Source organism: Carassius gibelio, chromosome A10, assembly GCF_023724105.1.
Source record: "Carassius gibelio isolate Cgi1373 ecotype wild population from Czech Republic chromosome A10, carGib1.2-hapl.c, whole genome shotgun sequence".
NCBI lineage: Eukaryota > Metazoa > Chordata > Actinopteri > Cypriniformes > Cyprinidae > Carassius > Carassius gibelio.
In genome coordinates, this window is record NC_068380.1 from 6,072,912 (window position 1) to 6,095,412 (window position 22,501).

The following is a 22,501-nucleotide window of genomic DNA, read 5'->3' on the forward strand; positions in this document are numbered from 1 at the left end:
AAGGCATATTCTATACATTTCATAGAGTTTTCATTATACATATAATTTGATTCCTCCCTACAGAACAGGGGTCCCATAGACTTGTTATGGTAAAGAATAAGGCCCACTTGTACGTTTCCAGATGTTTTCATCTGAGGGTCTGTATTTTGCTATGCGTGCTTTTTTCCTTTTTACACATTGGCCCAAATAATTATAATGGAACTATAGCCGCATATATAAATAGCTAGATTCACATTGATTATACATTATTAATTCATATTTTGATTGATAAAATACTTCAACACATACTCTTAAGTTATATTTTGCTTCAAGATACCTACTGTACCTGATTTCTGAGTATGGATGTTCCAACCAGCTCTCTAGTAATGTTCTCAGAGAGTGACTGTTTCTGTTATGTCCAGTGTTGTTTTTCTGATTACCTGGATGTTTGTAGCAATCGTTAGATCACCTTCTTTATGTGTGACTCTTATCTACCAAAGACAGTTTGGAAAGATTTGTGACTTGCTTGCATACTCACCTTTCAATAATTACCTGTTTCCTCAGTTTCAAATTGGGTTCAACTCTGTCTTCAGAGTGATGTGTTGTAACACTTAACTGTATATTTGAGGGTTTCCTGTGGACAATTACATCTACGTCACTAATCCTACCCAACACCTAAATTTAACAACTACCTTACTAACTATCAATAGGCAGTGAATTAGGAGCTTATTGAGGGGAAAGTCATAGTTAATGTTGAATAATTATTCCCTATTCTAAAGTGTTACCAAAAACATTATTATGACCTGTTGAACAGACTGCTGTGTGAATAAATTAATACATACAACAAATAATTAAATGTCATTATGCAGAATCAGAGTGGGCGGTAGATGGGTTGGTCAGTTTGATCCAGACTCTGTATAAATGAAAGTACTGTAAGGAAAGCATAACAAACTCCTAAAAGGAGGAGGCTCACACATGGTCTATGAGACAGAGGATCATGAGATCCAGTACTGCTTTCCTGCCATCAACTCATCATGTATCAGGGGAAAACACTTCAGGCATGAATCCAATATCTTGTATATGTTTTTTTCATTGCTGTCAGTGTGGACTGTGTTTCTGAACCTGCTGGTGATCATCTCCATCTCTCACTTCAAGAAGCTTCACACTCCAACCAACCTGATCATTCTCTCTCTGGCTGTGGCTGACATGCTTGTTGGATTTGTGATGCCCATAGAGGCCTCGAGGCAGATTGAGATCTGCTGGTACTTTGGAGAAACTTTCTGTGGAGTGTTTTTGGTAATAACAGGGCTGCTCATTTCAGCATCTCTTTATAATTTTACTTTAATTGCTGTTGATCGTTATGTGGCTGTGTGTCACCCTTTACTGTACCAAAAAAAAATAACTACAACTAAAACTTTGATTATAATATGTATCTGCTGGGTGTGGTCTTCAGCATACAATATTTCTTTCATAACAGATAACGGATATTTTGATCCATCGAGCAGAACACATGGGTGTTATGGAGAGTGTCCCTTTATGGCTAACTCTGCCTGGAATATGACTGATCTGTTCTTGTCTTTCCTTTTTCCTTGTACTGTGATTATAATTTTATATCTGAAGATATTTTATGTTGTACATCAGCAAGTGAAGGTCATAAACGCCCTGATGAAGGGTGGCAAATGTGTAAATGAAGGTTCAATGAGAAGGAAATCTGAAGGCAAAGCTGCTCTGACATTAGGAATCATTGTCACAGTTTATCTGCTTTGTTGGATACCTTACTATATTTATTCCATATCAGCCGTTTCTTCAACAATTACAAATGTTTTATTATGGGTCTTGTATATTAACTCAGGTCTGAATCCTTTGGTCTATGCTTTATTTTACCCCTGGTTTAAAAAGACAGTTAAACTCATCTTAACTCTGAAAATATTTCAGCCAGCATCCTCTCTGGTCAATATTTTTACAGAACATTAATTAAACTGACAAAGCTATCATTCTGAGAACAATTTCATGAAGTCATGAAGGTAAATAATTATAATAATTATAATATACATTCCATGAATTTTAATATTATAGTATGTTTTGAATATCATTGCTACTTAAAATAACTATTGCAGGTTTTGTAAGAATTTAACCCCTTTGCTGTCAAAAATAATCATTGGCCCTGGATTATTGTTGTTTCAATTTCACAGCATTTTAAACATCACCTTCTGGACAAACATGCAATCAGCAGGAAGATTAAACACTCTAGCTTTGATATTTGAGTACTGATATTTTTTACTTTCACTATTTATTGGAGAGTGTGCATGTATTGTAACTTTTCAAGTACATAAGTTGAAGTAATAGTTATTGTTTCATATAAACTGATGTGAATAAATGAATACTTTAACTGCTAAACATGACCTAATGTAGGCCGATTTATATTATGATCCAAACAAAGGATAAAATTATATGATTAGTTTTCAAAGCTCACACTCTTTTCCTTTTATTTATTATTTAATATTTGAATGCCACATTTTGATTAATTTAGTTGATTTATTAAAGGGGTCATAATATTTAGCTAAAAATAACATTATTTTGTGTATTTGGTGTAATGAAATGTGTTTTTGCCATTATGTTCAAAAAACATTATTTTCCACATAATGTACATTATTGTTGCTCCTCTATGCCCTGCCTTTCTGAAACTAGTTATTTTTTAACAAAGCTCATGGTTCTGAAAAGCTATGTGTGTGCTGATCTATTCGGTTCATTGGAATTTGCCGAATACTTCAAGCATTTTATGGAAATGATATACCTCTTACAGTATTGTTCAAAATAATAGCAGTACAATGTGACTAACCAGAATAATCAAGGTTTTTCGTATATTTTTTTATTGCTACGTGGCAAACAAGTTACCAGTAGGTTCAGTAGATTCTCAGAAAACAAATGAGACCCAGCATTCATGATATGCACGCTCTTAAGGCTGTGCAATTGGGCAATTAGTTGAATTAGTTGAAAGGGGTGTGTTCAAAAAAATAGCAGTGTGGCATTCAATCACTGAGGTCATCAATTTTGTGAAGAAACAGGTGTGAATCAGGTGGCCCCTATTTAAGGATGAAGCCAACACTTGTTGAACATGCATTTGAAAGCTGAGGAAAATGGGTCGTTCAAGACATTGTTCAGAAGAATAGCGTACTTTGATTAAAAAGTTGATTAGAGAGGGGAAAACCTATAAAGAGGTGCAAAAAATGATAGGCTGTTCAGCTAAAATGATCTCCAATGCCTTAAAATGGAGAGCAAAACCAGAGAGACGTGGAAGAAAACGGAAGACAACCATCAAAATGGATAGAAGAATAACCAGAATGGCAAAGGCTCAGCCAATGATCACCTCCAGGATGATCAAAGACAGTCTGGAGTTACCTGTAAGCACTGTGACAGTTAGAAGACGTCTGTGTGAAGCTAATCTATTTTCAAAAATCCCCCGCAAAGTCCCTCTGTTAAAAAAAAGGCATGTGCAGAAGAGGTTACAATTTGCCAAAGAACACATCAACTGGCCTAAAGAGAAATGGAGGAACATTTTGTGGACTGATGAGAGTAAAATTGTTCTTTTTGGGTCCAAGGGCCACAGGCAGTTTGTGAGACGACCCCCAAACTCTGAATTCAAGCCACAGTACACAGTGAAGACAGTGAAGCATGGAGGTGCAAGCATCATGATATGGGCATGTTTCTCCTACTATGGTGTTGGGCCTATTTATCGCATACCAGGGATCATGGATCAGTTTGCATATGTTAAAATACTTGAAGAGGTCATGTTGCCCTATGCTGAAGAGGACATGCCCTTGAAATGGTTGTTTCAACAAGACAATGACCCAAAACACACTAGTAAACGGGCAAAGTCTTGGTTCCAAACCAACAAAATTAATGTTATGGAGTGGCCAGCCCAATCTCCAGACCTTAATCCAATTGAGAACTTGTGGGGTGATATCAAAAATGCTGTTTCTGAAGCAAAACCAAGAAATGTGAATGAATTGTGGAATGTTGTTAAAGAATCATGGAGTGGAATAACAGCTGAGAGGTGCCACAAGTTGGTTGACTCCATGCCACACAGATGTCAAGCAGTTTTAAAAAACTGTGGCAATACAACTAAATATTAGTTTAGTGATTCACAGGATTGCTAAATGCCAGAAAAAAAAAAATGTTTGTACAAAATAGTTTTGAGTTTGTACAGTCAAAGGTAGACACTGCTATTTTTTTGAACTCACCCCTTTCAACTAATTGCCCAATTGCACAGCCTTAAGAGCGTGCATATCATGAATGCTGGGTCTCATTTGTTTTCTGAGAATCTACTGAACCTACTGGTAACTTGTTTGCCACGTAGCAATAAAAAATATACTAAAAACCTTGATTATTCTGGTTAGTCACATTGTACTGCTATTATTTTGAACAATACTGTACCATACTGTGATGCTGCCTGTGTCCCTGCACAATGGCAGAAAAAAAAAAAAATTAATAAAAAATGTGTTGCATCCAGTGGGGACATATTTATTCAGTAATTAAACTCAAATGTGAAACTCATTTATTAAATAAATTCAGTGCACACAGACTGACTTATTTGAAGTCTTTGGTTCTTTTAATTGTGATGATCTTGTCTCACATTCAACAAAAACCCACCAATTCACTCAACAAATAAGAATACTTCATAAGACCAATAATAATAATATAAAGGGGGATTTGTTGGCCTTCTGGAAAGTATGTTAATTTACTGTACATATACTCAATACTTGGTAGGGGCTCCTTTTCCTTTAATCACTGCCTCAGTTCGGCATGGGATGGAGGTGATTGGTTTGTGGCACTGCTGAGGTGGTATGGAAGCCCAGTTCCCTTTCGAAAGGGAAGCCCATGCTGCATCCTCTAGAGAACACTATGGGAATGCTGTCAGCATGACCGGTGTCTGAAGCATGAATGAAATGACAACAATGAACTTGACATTGGCAGGCGGAAGCCTATGAACACATCATCCTCTTTTTTGTCTTCAAGAGACCTTGTGTACGTAGTACATATGTGTTTGACTCACAAGAGAGAAGCATGTTGCATTCGCAGAGCTACTAGAGCAAAGGTCAGCGTTGTCATTTGATAAATATTTTTTTGACGCATTGGCAACATCATAGTAGCATGGAAATCCAGACCTAAATCTGAAAGATCTATATAGAATGACAATGAACGATTTAGTCTTGGGTTTTTATCTAAAAGAGGAACAGAAGAAATTTGCTGAAATTTGCTGTTTTGCTGACCGGATACGGCAAGAGTCAGTTAGTTCCAATGATCTATACAGAATGACATTGTACCCTAGAATGTTAGCGCCAATGACCTATCTATATAGAATGTCATTATATCATTTATTTTTTATTTTTACCTGTCTTGATTCCTAATACAAAACAAATGACGAATGTTAGGTTAAATATATATATATATATATATATATATATATATATATATATATATATATATATATATATTTTTTTTTTTTTTTTATATATATATTTATATATATAATTATAATGTTAGTTTTATGCTAACATGCAATCAAGGTCTCCGGATACTATACAATATACAAGTTAATTTAGGCTATTTAACATGCACTGTGACATTTTACCCTTTTTAAAGAGCCACACAGATGGGAAATCAAAAATTACCTGTATTACATTGTATGATGTAGCTGTCCATCAGTGTAAACAATGTGCAAAGTAATTAAACCAAAAAGTACACGATTTTTAAAGTTATTGGCTTCTAAAGTAAGGAGTCGACTCTGAATCGCTGAAACGAGAAATCTTTTGCCCATCCCTATGTACGTCACTAGAACACTTTGCATAATAATCTCCGCCTACCGTAATGGGAGAAACGGAACTCTGACCTGTCCCACCCCCCCACACAGACGCTCTGGTTGGTGTGATAGCATCATGTCGAGGAGACAGTGTGTTTTTAATTGTAAAGGCAAGTTTGTTTTATTTTCACTGCCAAAGAATGAAGATCAGAAGAACCAATGGCTAAAATTCATTTTTACCACAATACCAGAGCAGTACAACAAATCCTTGTTGTGTTCACATTATTTCACTGATGACAGCTTTTCTAATCTCAGTGAGTACAAGGCGGGATTTTCAAAGCGTTTAGCCATAAAAGAGGGTTCATTACCAACTTTATTTAGACCAACGAGCATCTCCGAATCACAACGCAAAAGTATGATTATGAAGTTATGCGTTTGTTTTCTCCCGAGCGTCTTATCAGTATGTGTGCTGTTTGCAGCCTTTGTCTTTGCTGATATTTATTTACAAACACATCATTAAAATGAAGTGTAACAAGTGCTGCTAACAGATATTCTGTGATAAAGTAATCCATATGAAAACAATGTCCGTTTTTCACGTCTCCCTTCATTATATTTAATGTGACCACGCCCCCGCGCTGAACGCGCTATTCGGATTCAAACTGAAGCGTGCGGCTTGAATACGCACACACAGAAGAAAAAGCAGCGAGACTGTTCAAGTTTTTTATTTTACTGTTTGCTTCGTGATGAGAGGAATAAGACATAATTCACCCCAAAAAGATGCTAACGCATTATTTACCATGAAGTTGTGTGCATAACAACTGAAGGTCTATGAAATGTTAGTCAATAAAGCATTTTTTGTTTTTTTTAAACAAATGGCACTTAAAATATTATTTCAACCATATAGCCTATGCATAAATAAAATGCATACTTTTTAATGAATAGAACACTTTGAGAGTGTAGGTTGTATTACTTCAATATAATGAGCTCCAAGTTTAAGAATAACCTACACTAGTTTTTTTTATTATTTTTAACTCTCCATTTAGCAGCATGAACTTACAATGGAATATGTCTTCCTTCAGGTAGACTGAATGTATTCCTGCCTTGCTAAAATGTTGGGTTCATGATCAATAAATTGTATTTGCCTCAAACTGATTTTGTAAAATCAAACCGTGGACGGTGAAGCTGGGTCAGTTAGCGTTCACTCGCTGTGAAGCAGGAGCAGCTTGGTCTTAAAGCCTTCCTCAAACGCCTATGTTCACAAATAACAATGATTTTTGTAAAAAAAAATAATAATAATAAATATATTATTAATTAATAATTTGTTATTATTATGGTCTTGTAAAAAAAATAATATGGGCTGTGAGAAAATAATGAATAAAAAGAGTAGGGCTGCTGTGAGGTTTTTTTTATTTTATTTTTTTATTTTTTTTTATTTTTTTGGTGGGTGGGGGTAGTTCTGTCTAGCTTGTGGGTGTTGAAAAATAAAGGTGTTAATCTCTTGCTCTTGCATATGGTCATTGTCGGTAACACAGAATGTTTACAGCGAATAAACACTTTAATTACAGTATCACACGCGTCGTTTTATCTGTTCGTTATACTGCTTTTTGTAATGTTTTAAATAAATTATTGTAACTAACGTACATTTATCTACCTGTTACAATTTGTATATTGTAAAAATGGTTATGTTTAATATTATAGGGTGGAGTAGGGAGATGATTGTATTATAATGATATTTTTAATACAATAGTATATTAACTAAGATAATAGTCTCTGTCAATAAATCTATAATGTGTTTTTATTTTTGTGAAGTGGCTAAAAATTTGTGTATAAGGAGAGTATCTATATAATAGTACAATATATTTGCATAAAAATATTTATAATTGAAATATAATATAAGGGATTTGTATATACTGTAACTGAAAGGTATACCAGAACCTTTGCATATGGCAACTGCAGTTTGCACATAATTTAATTCAATTCAAGTTTATTTGTATAGCGCTTTTTACAAAATAAATCGTTACAAAGCAACTTTACAGAAAATTATGTTTCTACAATATTTAGTAGTAGCTAGTAGTTTGTGCACATTTGACAGGATTTTAGAAAAAATAAAAATAATAATAATAATACAAGACGTAGTCAGCTAGACGATGAACTATCAATATTATTAATTAAGTTATTATATGATTCAGTCACACATTTAGCAATAATTGTTAGTTCTGTTTGTTGATTCAAGGTTAGCATCATCTGGGGTCCTCTGAGGTTCAGCATCATCTCTTCTCAGGTGTTCTGGATCCAGACTGGAGCTTGTTTAAATCCTAGTTACCACGGGATTATAATTTTATAAACATAGAAACAAAATACAGACATCATTAGCATAGCTGCTGATCCAACAAAGTAAAATTAGTTTAACCCAAGCTAATGAATAAAAATGCACCTTTGAACAGATGCAACTACACTCACAATTAAAAAGATACATTATTCGAATGCTTGGCGAAAGAGATGTGTTTTTAATCTAGATTTAAACAGAGAGAGTGTGTCTGAACCCCGAACATTATCAGGAAGGCTATTCCAGAGTTTGGGAGCCAAATGTGAGAAAGCTCTACCTCCTTTAGTGGACTTTGCTATCCTAGGAACGACCAAATGTCCAGCGTTTTGTGACCTTAGGGTGCGTGATGGGTTGTAACGTGGTAGAAGGCTAGTTAGGTACGCTGGAGCTAAACCATTTAGGGCCTTATAGGTAAGTAATGATAATTTGTAATTGATGCGGAACTTAATAGGTAGCCAGTGCAGAGACTGTAAAATTGGGGTAATATGATCATATTTTCTTGACCTCGTAAGGACTCTAGCTGCTGCATTTTGGACTACCTGTAGCTCGTTTATTGACGAAGCAGGACAACCACCTAGAAGTGCATTACAATAGTCCAGTCTAGAGGTCATGAATGCATGAACTAGCTTTTCTGCATCAGAAACAGATAACATGTTTCGTAGCTTGGCAATGTTTCTAAGATGGAAGAATGCAGTTTTTGTAACATTGGAAATATGATTTTCAAAAGACAAATTGCTGTCTAATATAACACCCAGATTTCTGACTGTAGAGGAAGTAACAGTACATCCGTCTAGTTGCAGATTGTAATCTACAAGATTCTGTGTAGTGTTTTTTGGTCCAATAATTAGTATCTCTGTCTTATCCGAATTTAATTGGAGAAAATTGTGTGTCATCCAATCTTTTACATTTTTAACACACTCTGTTAGCTTAGATAATTGGGAAGTTTCATCTGGTCTCGTTGAGATAAATAGCTGAGTATCATCAGCATAACAGTGGAAGCTAATTCCGTATTTTCTAATAATATTACCAAGGGGCAACATATATATTGAAAATAGAAGGGGACCTAGGACGGATCCTTGTGGCACTCCATATTTTACTGATGATAAATGAGATGACTCCCCATTTAAGTAAACAAAATGGTAGCGATCGGACAGGTAGGATCTAAACCATCTTAGAGCCTGGCCTTGTATACCTGTATAGTTTTGTAATCGATCTATGAGTATGTCATGATCTATGGTGTCGAACGCAGCACTAAGATCAAGTAAGACTAGAAATGAGATGCAGCCTTGGTCTGAGCAGGTCATTTGTAATTTTAACAAGTGCAGTTTCTGTGCTATGGTGGGGCCTAAAACATGACTGAAATTCTTCATACAGATCATTTTTATGCAGGAAGGTGCTCAATTGAGCAGACACAAATTTCTAAAATTTTAGACATAAATGGAAGATTTGAAATAGGCCTATAATTTGCCAGTACACTAGGATCTAGTTTTGGTTTCTTAATAAGAGGCTTGATAACCGCCAGCTTGAATGGTTTTGGGACGTGTCCTAAAGATAACGACGAGTTTATGATATTGAGAAGCGGTTCTTCGGCTACAGGTAACCGCTCTTTCAGTAATTTAGAGGGTACAGGATCTAATAAACATGTTGTTGGTTTAGATACAGTGATACGTTTATTTAGCTCTTCCTGTCCTATGGTTGTAAAGCACTGCAGTTTATCTTTGGGTGCGATGGATGAAACTGAAGTGTTAGATGTTGTAGAATCTACATTCGCTATTGTATTTCTAATGTTATCTATTTTATCAGTGAAGAAATTCATAAAGTCATTACTATTTAACGTTGGTGGAATATTTGAATCAGGTGGCATCTGGTAATTTGTTAACTTAGCCACTGTGCTAAATAAAAACCTTGGATTGTTTTGGTTATTTTCAATGAGTTTGTGTATATGATCTGCCCTAGCAGTTTTTAGAGCCTGTCTATAGCTGGACATACTGTTTTTCCATGCAATTCTAAAAACTTCTAAGTTAGTTTTTCTCCATTTGCGTTCAAGACTACGAGTTAATTTCTTGAGAGAGTGAGTATTACTGTTATACCATGGTACAGTACGTTTTTCTCTAACTTTTTTCAATTTGATTGGGGCAACAGCTTCTAATGTATTAGAGAAAATAGTGCCCATGTTGTCAGTAATTTCGTCTAATTCGTGTGTATTTTTGGGTACAATTAGCAGCTGAGATAGATCAGGCAGGTTATTTGCGAATCTTTCTTTGGTGGCTGGGACAATAGTTCTGCCCAGACAGTATCGCTGCGACATATAGTTAATATCAGTTATACGCAGCATGCACGATACAAGGAAATGGTCTGTAATATCATCACTTTGAGGTACAATATCTATAGCAGTAAGATCGATTCCATGCGATATAATTAAATCTAGTGTATGATTAAAACGATGAGTGGGCCCGGTGACATTTTGCTTGACTCCAAAGGAGTTTATTAGGTCAGTAAACGCAAGTCCTAATGTATCATTTGCATTATCAACGTGAATATTAAAATCTCCCATGATTAGCGCCTTATCAACTGTAACTAGAAGGTCTGAGAGGAAATCTGCAAATTCTTTTAGGAATTCTGTATACGGCCCTGGTGGTCTATACACAGTAGCCAGAGCAAGAGATACATTAGATTTCTTTTGCATGACTGACAGAGTAACATTTAGCAGAAGTATTTCAAAAGAGTTAAACCTGTATCCTGTTTTCTGTGTAACATTGAGAATATCACTATATATTGTTGCAACACCCCCGCCACGACCAGTCTGACGGGACTCATGCTTATAACAGTAGTTTGGTGGAGTAGACGCATTTAGACCAAAATAATCATTTGGTTTTAGCCAGGTTTCAGTCAAACAGAGTAAATCAAAACTATTATCTGTGATCATTTCATTTACAATAACTGCTTTTGGTGCGAGTGATCTAATATTTATGAGCCCAAACTTTAAAAATTGTTTTTGTTCATTTACTTTACATTTTTCTGGTTTAATTACGATAAGATTTTTTCTAGATCCTACATTATATTTATATTTATATTTTGACCTCACTATTCGGGGAACAGACACAGTCTTAATAGGTTTTACAGCGCAAGTACCTTTAGCATTTAAGCGGTTGGAACAAAACTCATCATAATGGTTATTTGAGAATTGTCTTACTAGTCACATGGAGCGAAGTGTCCTGGAGATGTTGTCAGAGAGAATTTCCGCTCCAATTCTGCTGGGGTGTAATCCATCAGCGCGAAACAGTCTAGGACGCTCTCAGAAAAGATTCCAGTTATTAACAAATAGCAGTTTCTGTTCTTTACACCATGACAACAACCATTCATTTAAAGCAAAAAGTCTACTGAACCTTTCGTGTCCTCGTCGATACGTGGATTTCCTCAAAAAAAAAAGAATGAAGCACTTTATTCAGCAGAGATCATAAACATGAGTAAGTCTCTTTTTATATATAGTATATAGTAAATCTAATCGGTTCAAAAATTTGTTTGTCCCCTCAGCTGTAAAACTTTTAAATTCTAGGTAAAAAAAAAAATAATGTTTGTGTGTGTGACATTGTTTTATGTGTATGCTAGTTTGCTGCAAACAAATTGCCTTCGGGAAATGAATAAAGATGAACTGAACTGATGTCACCAACTGGAACTGATGGAGTGCGTACTAAAACACTGTTAAAATTTTAAAGATCTGGCATGGCCCATTGCTTCTTGTTTGTAACTTGCTTGCATACTCACCTCTCAATATTTAACCATTTCCTCAATTTCATATTGGGTTCACCTCTGTCTTCTGAATGATGTGTTGTAACACTAAACTGTATATTTGAGGATTTTCTGTGCACAATGACAAGTTACAGACTCTCATATGAAGTGTGGGAATTGTGTATTGAAAGGTTCTATGTGGAGGAACTGTCTACTGTATCTAAATACATGATACAGTCACAGCTGTGATATGTATATCAATATGTAGCGTACCCATATATTACACCCCTGGCTTATGTATTAAAAGATTAATACATTTTACTTCCCTAACTTCATAACACAAAACATAACCCAAACAAGATAGCCAAAACAAATCTGCAGGACACCCCTTTGCCCCACGTTCTCAGTACATAATGCTGAAAATGAATGAACGTGATCAATAGATTTTACACTACACTTGATAGTAACAAATTTGATCATCGGCCGGAGAAGGGATCCAGGAGCTCTCAACCCAACCGCGACCGAACCAACAATGAGCTCCCCGTTGAATGCCGGCAGGGTCCTTTTAAAGCCCACACCTCGTCTCCACCACCAATGGTGATCGTACATCCCATCAGCGGGATCCTATCAGATACCAGAGAGAGTAAGAGGGAGGAGAAAGAACACACACACCACGACACTACAAGAAACAAAGGTCATAACACCATGTCACACTCACTTATTGTTGCACTGAGTTTTCATTCTTTGGACCGGTTTACTTTGTTAGCCTGGTTGTTAATTGTTTATTCATTTAGTTATTGTGTGTGTCTCATTATCAGTTCTGTGTCAGTTCAGTTGTCTGGTACCGTCAGTGTGTACATTGTGTTGCATTGTTTACAGTGTGGATAATTTAAGACTGATATTCTTCATCTTCTTTGTCATGCATGTGATTACCTCACAACTGTGACCCCATACAGTTCAAAAATTAACCTTATTTTACAAATATGGGATTACAGTATATCTTCCAGAGTATGTGTAGCACTTGACTAATTTGATTAATAAAATAGTGTTATAATTATGTTATTTTTTTATTATTATTATTTTTTTTTTTTTAGTATTTAATGATTTAATGTTGTAGTATCCATTTCATAAAATCAAATTTAATTACTGTGTATAACTATATCTTAACTATATAATAACTATATAAAACACTCAAATCAGTTAAATTGCTATCCTGAAGCTGGTTTATACCAGAATTTACCCTACCATTGTAAGTAGAGTTATAATGTATAGAAATAATAATTAATATTCATAGATGTGTTTGTTAAAAAATACATTAGCTGTTACCCTTTATTTTAGAGTCCTTTAACTAGTTGCTTATAAGCATGCATATTACTAGAATATTAGCCATTTATTTGTACTAATTCTACATGACCTTATTCTACATCCCAAATCCTACCCAACAGCTAAACCTAAAAACAACCTTACTAATTAAACAGAAAATTAGGAGTTTATTGAGGGGAAAGTCATAGTTAATGGTGATTAAGTATTTCCTTTTCTAAAGTGTTACCTATGGGCTGTTAAACAGACTATTGTGTGAATAAATGAATACATACAATAACTTATTAAATGTCATTATGCAGCATCAGAGTTGGGCGGTAGATGGGTTGTTCAGTCTGATCCAGACACTGTATAAATGAAAGGACATTAAGGAAAGCAGAACAAAATCCTTAAAGGAGGAGGCTCACACATGGTCTATGAGACAGAGGATCATGAGATCCAGTACTGCTTTCCTGCCATCAACACATCATGTATCAGGGGAAAATGCTCCAAACATGAATCCAATGTCATGTATATGCTTTTTTCATTGCTGTCAGTGTGGACTGTGTTTCTGAACCTGTTGGTGATCATCTCCATCTCTCACTTCAAGAAGCTTCACACACCAACCAACCTGATCATTCTCTCTCTAGCTGTGGCCGACATGCTTGTTGGACTTGTGATGCCTATAGAGGCCTCGAGGCAGATTGAGATCTGCTGGCATTTTGGGGACACTTTCTGTGGACTGTTTTTGGTAATAACAGGGCTGCTCATTTCAGCATCTCTTTATAATTTGATTTTAATTGCTGTTGATCGTTATTTGGCTGTGTGTCACCCTTTACTGTACCAACAAAAAATTACTACAACTAAAACTTTGATTATCATATGTATCTGCTGGATGTGGTCTTCAGCATACAATATTTCCATCATAACAGATAACGGATATTTTGATCCATCAAGGAGAACACATGGGTGTTATGGAGAGTGTCCCTTTATGACTAACTCTGCCTGGAGTATGGCTGATCTTTTCTTGTCTTTCCTATTTCCTTGTACTGTGATTATAATTTTATATCTGAAGATATTTTATGTTGTACATCAGCAAGTGAAAGTCATAAACTCTCTGATGAAGAGTGGTAAATGTGTAACGGAGGGTTCAGCGAAGAGGAAATCTGAGAGTAAAGCTGCCCTGACATTAGGAATCATTGTGAGTGTTTATCTGCTTTGCTATATTCCATACTACATCTTGTCTCTTACAGTGAATACAGTAATTTCTCTCAAAATATTAAGATTTCTAATATGGGTTGTGAATATTAACTCAGGCCTGAATCCTCTGGTCTATGCTTTATTTTACCGTTGGTTCAAAGTGTCAGTTAAACACATATTAACTCTAAAAATATTTCAGACAGCATCCTCTATCATTAACATTTTTACAGATTATAATCAGAGTTTATAATAGATCATAATTGTTGTTATGATCCCCACCCCCACAACACTTTTTATTCTTTACTGATAAAGCACAAACTGATGTTTAAACCATAGCTCCTAGTCCTGTGTTTTGTTGTATTGTTCTTGTCATGGCTTTCAGTAGACATAAATACTAACAATAATCAAAAACATTATTTAGCATTGTGTTAGTTCAGGAAGGCCATTTCAGTTGAGCTCACATCAGCTGACAGTTAGCCTGACATGTACCAATCCAGTCTTGACACCTATCACAAATTCCAACTCTTCAGCGTCTCATCCATCGCAATGCTGCTTGTAATTAACTCCCTCCTCCAACCCCAACAAATTTCTTTAGCCAGTTTGTAATTTGACAACATCATAAATATTTTCAATATCTGAGGAACTCTATTTTTTATTTCACACATTTAATACAATATTCAGTGGAAGATCATCTCAACATCAATAATGCATGCAAAACATGAATAATACCAATTATAATTGTGTTTCCGAATTTTCACATCAGTGATCTTTTCTGACACCATAGTAAAGTGTAAGCCAACTGAACAAAGACAAATCCATGTATATGACAAATCAACCCACTTCCTCGAGAGAAGCCTACACACAGTTACATCTTAATTCTTAAAATAGTTCACCCTGCATCCACTTTGATTGAAATTAGTTTTATAATATCTTTCATGATACCTGAAAGACATTAATAAATAAATAGTTAAATATGCTGTGTACAAGTTCAAGGTAAGCACATTTCATTTTTGCACAATTGTTCATATTTGTCTAATAAAAGTTTATACTTGCTATTAAAGAAATTAATTTTGGTATACAATTATTTTACCTACCAGCCTGTTATTTGGTTTATTTTATACTGAATAGGTTCTGTGGAGTAAATTAAACTGTCTGACTTGAACTTGTCACTGAGTTTGGTTACCATTAACAAAACCTATTAATGATTAAAAGAATGTTATCATCCAATCATTATCATTATTTACACAGTCTAATAGTAGTAAATTTATCTCAGTCACACATTCCACATTTTCCTGAAGAATCTAGTGACCAACAGAACAGTATCAGAGTGGTCACCATAAAAACTGTATAATCACTATAATCACAATAAAGACCTCTAAACATTATAATTAAGATGTTTGTTATGTAATTTATGACTATTAAGACTTAAAACTCTGCAGGGACTTGGTTAAGTTTTTTCTTTTTCTTTTTCTTTTTTCACATGCTCCTAAACATATTACAGATGCACTCATCTATTCTTAGCATCAAATTTGATTGAAATTCTACCACTGTTGTAACACTGTTGTTTTCATATTATTGATGGATATTATGTACTTTATGTTTCACTTTTATCAGTCATGCTGAATCTGTGTTTATATAAATAAAAAACATAATGACAGACACAATGGCAATGTTTACATGCAACCAAATAATCCATTTGTAATCGGATTGATGGCTCAATCGGACTAAAAAGCCTTCATGTAAACACCTCTTTCGATCTGATTGAGCTCAATCGGAATTAAATTTAAATCGGATTGAAGGGGGTGGTTTAGTCCTCATTTAATACGATATTGCGTTAAGAGATCGTTTAATATGAGAGTGCATGTAAAAACTCAATCGCATTGAACCCCAAAACTGAAAGAACTAAAATGACGAGAAATGACCTTATAACATACACTTTAAAAAATATTCCGTAAAATATACGGTAAAAACCCGGCAGCTGTTTTTGCCAGAATTTTACCGTAAAAATACAGTAAAACCATTTTTGGTTTAACGGTTTTATAACATAAAAAATACAGTAACAGTTACAGTTTTACCTTAAATATACAGTTTAATACCGTAATTTAATTGATATAATAATAATATACCAACTTATTGAAGTACTGAAATCTGTTTTGTACCTTTGTAATACACTGGTAACCACCAAAAGCAGGTGGTGATGACAAAAACACGTGATGAAACACAACCCATCACAAGCAGCTTTTAAATAATAAGATACTGAATCTGAAATGTAACACAGAGAATTGTGGGAACGGAAGTTTATAGTTTTTCCCTGGAAAGTTTACAGGAAATTACCTTTGACCACTTAACAGGTTTTTACAGTAGCATTTTCACAGTTTTTTACAGTTAAAATCAGTCATTTTTACAGTGTATGATACACGGAACGAGCTACTATTCCTTTTATATTCCTAATCCTCAACAACTGTGAAGGGGAGCAGGACAACCTTGTTTTGTATACTCATCCACAGTCAACCCTATTTGGGCACGGGGAGGTTTTTTGTGTGCGTGTGTGTGATAAATACGAGCAGCACAGCAATTTATATGTATATTTAACCATAAATAGTTATATATGAATTCTGCTGTTAATAACGAATAAAAAAAATTCTGCAGGAGAGTCGTTATTATGTGCTTTTACTGTATGTCACTTTCACTTTTCACTTTCGCTATTTGTGCAGAATGCGCATCTAAAAAAAGAAATTATTCAGATTTTGAAGCATGTGACATAACGCGCACATCAACCCGATCACTTATTTATTTAGTATTCATGTTAACACTACATTCAGATTCATCCGTCAGAATGAATTCAGTCTGATTGAACCAAAATTTTGCATGTAAACATAGCCAAAGAGGACAGTCAAGAACCAAAATTTTGTATGTAAATATAGCCAAAGAGGACAGTCAATTAGAACTTTGTGTAAGTGTCAAGTATATTATGGTGGTTCATAACAAAGTTAATATTTAAAATGGCTTACAGTACACCTCAGAATTAAAACATCTGAAACAAAGTAACTTCAGATTCATCCAAAAGGCATTTAAAGGGTGGAGCTGCACACAAATGTAAACTATAACAATATTAAATATGTTATCCTAACTTTTCAATTAAGTTGAAGTAATGTTTCTTGCTGATGTGAATAAATTAATACTGTAACTGCCTAACATCGCCTCATGTAGGCCACATTTTTATCATCCAATTTTTTTCTAATCAAATGCTTTGAATAATTATATAGTTACGACAGCTAACACACTTTTTTATTATTATTTAAGTTTCAATGCCTCTTTTGGATTATTTTAGTGAACTGATTGTCCCACTTTACATTGTGGCACTAATACCTGTGTACTTAGTAAGTAGATGTGTACATAGTATGTTACCACAGTGTAAGTGGTTGGTGTCCAGGGCAGGGTTTCCCGCTAATGATTGATCTTAGCACCTAAAGGGATAGTTCACCCAAAAATCATAATTATGTCATCAATAACTCACCCTCATGTCGTTCCAAACCAGTAAGACCTCCATTTATCTTCGGAGCACAGTTTAAGATATTTTAGATTGAACTGTCAGTTGTCCAGAAGACAATCACTGACACCCTTCACAAGGAGGGTAAGCCACAAACATTAATTGCCAAAGAAGCTGGGCCCAGTTCCCCAAAATGTTCTTATCGCTAAGTAGTTCTTAACCTATTCCTTAACCTCTGTCTTAACCTTATGGCGTGATTCCCGACATGTTCGTACGCTAAGTATATCTTCTGTAAGTCACACTTTCATAAGGTTGGTCTGGACCATTCGTAAGCTCACTCTTAGCGTTGTTTGAGCTCCAGATGCTACTGTACAGTAGTCTTTAGAAATCAGCACAGTGCAATACAAGTCAAACTAATGTATGTTGACAATGTTGTGGCTCAACAATGATTTTATGTTATGGACATTTTAAGACTCATAATAAATTATGTTCGCAATGGATAGAGGCCTATTTACAAAGTTGACTTTATGTGGTATCAGAAGTAATATGGTGATAAGTAGCCTAGGCTTTTTCGTAATGTAATTAAAGCGAATTGGCAATCACTTTTGATAATTAAAATCTGGCAAACAATTTGGCTTTAAATGGCTAAGATCTATAAATATGTAAGCATGGTGGTGTCCAGTAAGCGACCAACTATGGCAGTGATCCAACGTGTCCTTGTATTGAATCAAAGACGGAGCTGGACACGGAGCCGTTTAGTACATGTAAATTTTTTTAATCTGCAAAACTTAAGCCCTTTTGACAATTTGCCTGACGTGGCTATATATAATTTTTTTTTTTAAAAAAATTAAAAACGCCTCCCAAGACAGCTCATTATGGAGCTGCTGGACCTTCTCAGACCTGCGCTTGCCAGGCTAACGCAGCGGAATTTTGCTTTAAACCCTGAAGACCAGCATAAGTTTGTTGTTTGTTTTTTGCTACAGAGAGATTCTTCGAGGTCGTGGGAGAGGGCTACGGCCTAATCAAGACCTCGGTGTGGAGGTGCGATCACACTGTCACCAACACCCTTCTGCACCATGCCGCGGATTACATCCTGGTGGATGGCACACTTATCCCTATCGCCAATTCATCAGTGATTGATCAGGTGTAGGCTACTTATCACAAAAGTGGACCATAGGGGTGTGATCTCTGACCTGATGGCAAGGTCCAGCAAAACTGAAAGTTCCTCTGACAAAAGGCTTAGTGCCTTACTTTTTTATGTTGCTTCCCCAGCATATTTTTTATCTAACTCTCTCTATCTCTGTGTTCATTGTAGATAGGTTGCTTTTTATTGAAAACATAAACCAATTGCAATCAATACCGCATTAAACAGAAGCAACTGCTTGCCAATCAATTCTGATTGTAAAGTACCTTACCATAAATATATAAGTGTATTTTATAATTTTTAGCCGTTAAACACATGTCAAGAAGTACAAGTGTCACAACGGGATAAGGAGGGTGGATGATTAGCGAGGGATACCCGGTTCGTCTAAACGTCACAACATATTGTGTGAACATATTACTGACCATTTGATAATTTAATTTATAGTCTATCTTCTAATGATAACTTAAACTTTGTTAAAATAAATGTTACTTGAATAATTTGAGGAATGTTTCATTTGCATAGAACGTGTTGTCTTTCTTAACGCTGTATTGCACCTTCGCGTGAAGTGGAAAATCGATTCCTGAGCAATCGATGCCATATAATTCAGCACCCTCACTCGGGACAGCGCTCTTGTAACGTCGGACGTAAGAGGCAGCATGCTAAGAAGCTTCCTAAGGGACACTTCAGGGAACACACTTAGGAACGTAAACACCTTTGGTAAGATATATCTTTAGAGGTCTTCATAGAGCGCTAAGAGTGAACGTTATCGGGGAACCGGGCCCTGGCTGTTCACAGAGTCTTGTATCCAAGCATGTTACCAGAAAGTTGAGTAGAAGGAAAAAGTGTGAACGAAAAAGATGCACAACCAACCGAGAGAACCACAGATTTATGAGGATTGTCAAGCAAAATTGATTCAAGAATTTGAGTGAACTTCACAAGGAATGGACTGATCAAGGCATCAAGGGGTCAAGAGACACCACACACAGACGTTTCAAGGAATTTACTGAACCACAGACAATGTCAGAGGCTTTAAAAGAGGTCTAAACTCTCTTTTGGAAATGGGAATTGACATTGACGTGATTAATACGAACAGATCCCCATCTATAAGAAAGATCATGAGGGTTGATTATCCACAAATTCATCATGAGTTTGACATCTGGCACGTAGTGAAGGGTATACATCTTTCCATACTAATTCATACGTATTTTTTATAACTTTTTTTATTTCTTAAAGGGACACTAAGTAGGAATTACTCCCATCTAGTGGTGAAATTGTATTTTGCATTCAAACTAATTTTGCTCTCCAGCGCCTCGCTTTTTCAAATGCGCGTTGCATCTACGGTAGGCGATATGTACCAAAAAGCTTTGACAGGATGTCTTCTAATAGCACTTCGTCGAGTTTTCCTTCAGGTGAACAGGTGTGTTATTTCAAACAAACTGCAACATGACAACTAACAAACGAATGTTACAGTATGAATTACTGACTGTGGAAAACATGAAATATTGTAATTAGTAGTTATGTCTAATTTATTCGTTATATTTTCTGAATTATATGCATTGTTAGATATAAAAAAAATATTATAATATAGATTGTAACACTGACTTACCTGTAGAGAAGAAAACTGGCCACTTCAGCGTCTCTTTTGAAATCTTTATCAAGCATTAGCTCTTTCCACCTAGAAAAAGCTTCCCTGACATTAACTCTTGTTTTCTGTAATCTACGGTCACGTTTCCTTTTACGTTCTATTTTTTACTGTTTTGGCGACAATGTTTTCTTCTCCTGTGGCGCGGCATATGTATGGTCCATAATAAGAATGCAATCCAGACTTTTAAACTTGCCGGTGCAGTTTCAAGCGCCTCTCACTGCTCTGCACCTGCGTTTCTGGCTCTGACCGAAAACGCGCTGTGGAAACGCGTTGGCTTAGTACTTTTTGTCCCTCTCTGCTATTATAGTTTTGCAAGATGGCAGAACTACATGGAAGCCTCCGTCGACCTACCCGTCCCATGTATATAAAGATAATAAATTCTTCATTTACGAGGATTTGTTTAAACATTGGTATAGGTATTTGTACACCATTGAGGGCATATTTATGAATAAAAATATTGATTTTAGATAATAAAATACCTAAAAAGTTACTTATTGTCCCTTTAACTACTGTTGTACATAAATAGTTTGACAATAATATAAACACTGTTTGTATGTACTAGGTTTACCCCACAATCTCATAATGTATAATAAATAACTGTCATAATGTTTTGCTGGTTTCTTCAAGAAATTACTATCAGTTTCTAAAAAGAAAGAAAATGTAGACCTTCAGCCATGGATTAAAAGCATATGCAACCATTTGTGGTATGCATGTGCATCCTGCAATGGTGACCCAAAGGTTTGTTATCTAATATTTATTTTATACATCTGATGACAAACCCTTATCAAAAATTTCATTGTAAAAATGTTTTAAACAGGTTTTGACAGAAAAGTGGAAATCTCTGCTCCATCACATTTGCGGTGAACACAGGTGGGATGAAAATGGACGTCAACAAACGTGTGCCCACAATGACCTCACCCATGACCAGCAAAGGAGGAAACTATGGCTAAGAAAAGAGTCCACAGCCTTCCGCACACTATCAACACTGGTTTTACATCCCAATCTGCTGAAGGACATGAGGCAAATGGCACTCTTCAAGCATACAGGCAAGTAAATGCTAAAACAAATGGTTTAAAATTCACATGGATAGGGAAAACCTAAACATTTATTTTTTTCTCTGGCTGTCTTGAGGTTTACCATTCTGTTCTTCTGAAATACTGCAGAAAGAACCTGCATTTTCACTACTCCTCGATGACAGCTCGTTCTCAACTTGCTGTCATGGATCACAATGAAAATGTAAACCGTCAACAGGCCACAACCAGCTCAGGCAAGTAATCAACTTTCCAAAAGTGGGGTGCGACAATGCAAAATGCACAATTGAATTATACATACACACTGACAGAGAGCAAAATAGACAAGGTAATTTAGTTAGGGCAAAAAATAATGCATTACAGCTGTATATATTTCACTTTAACAGGTGTTCCGCAATACAACATTGTTTTCCCCAAGCAAAATAAAGATTGGTTGGCAAGGAAAATGTATGAACCAACAACACAAAACTTCAGGGATGAACTTCTACAGAGGGTACAGGAATGACGCAGTGACCCTACTGTACTTTTCAAGGACCCTTCCTCTCAAGTTTCTTTGCCTGATATACCGTGCAATATTGCAACAAAACCCAAACCGGAAAAGGAGGCTGCTATTGCAAAACATGTGTCAAGGTTTTCCAAGTAAAAGACTGTCAACAGAATACTGTAAAACTTTTTTTGGCCTTTTCTTATTTTGTTAGATTTTTCTTTTGGTGAAATGCTATCTCATGATGCATATTTACAATTTGTTGTTGTTGTTGTTGTTAGAAAAAATTGTATATAGTGTTTGAAACTGTTGATAATAAAAAATTGTGCATTTCTATTGCAATGATAAAGAAAGCTCTCTGACTAAAATTCTCT

The 22,501-nt window shown here is 35.5% G+C and overlaps 1 protein-coding gene across 1 annotated transcript; it reads left to right on the top strand.

Moving 5' to 3' along the window:
• Positions 1 to 954: 954 nt before the first annotated feature.
• LOC128020629 (trace amine-associated receptor 13c-like) lies at positions 955 to 1,599 on the top strand (the record flags this gene model as incomplete). The annotated part of the gene is made up of 1 exon (XM_052607243.1): positions 955 to 1,599. A coding segment is annotated over exon 1 (645 nt), but the record flags the coding sequence as incomplete, so codon positions are not given.
• Between the last annotated feature and the right edge of the window lie 20,902 nt (positions 1,600 to 22,501).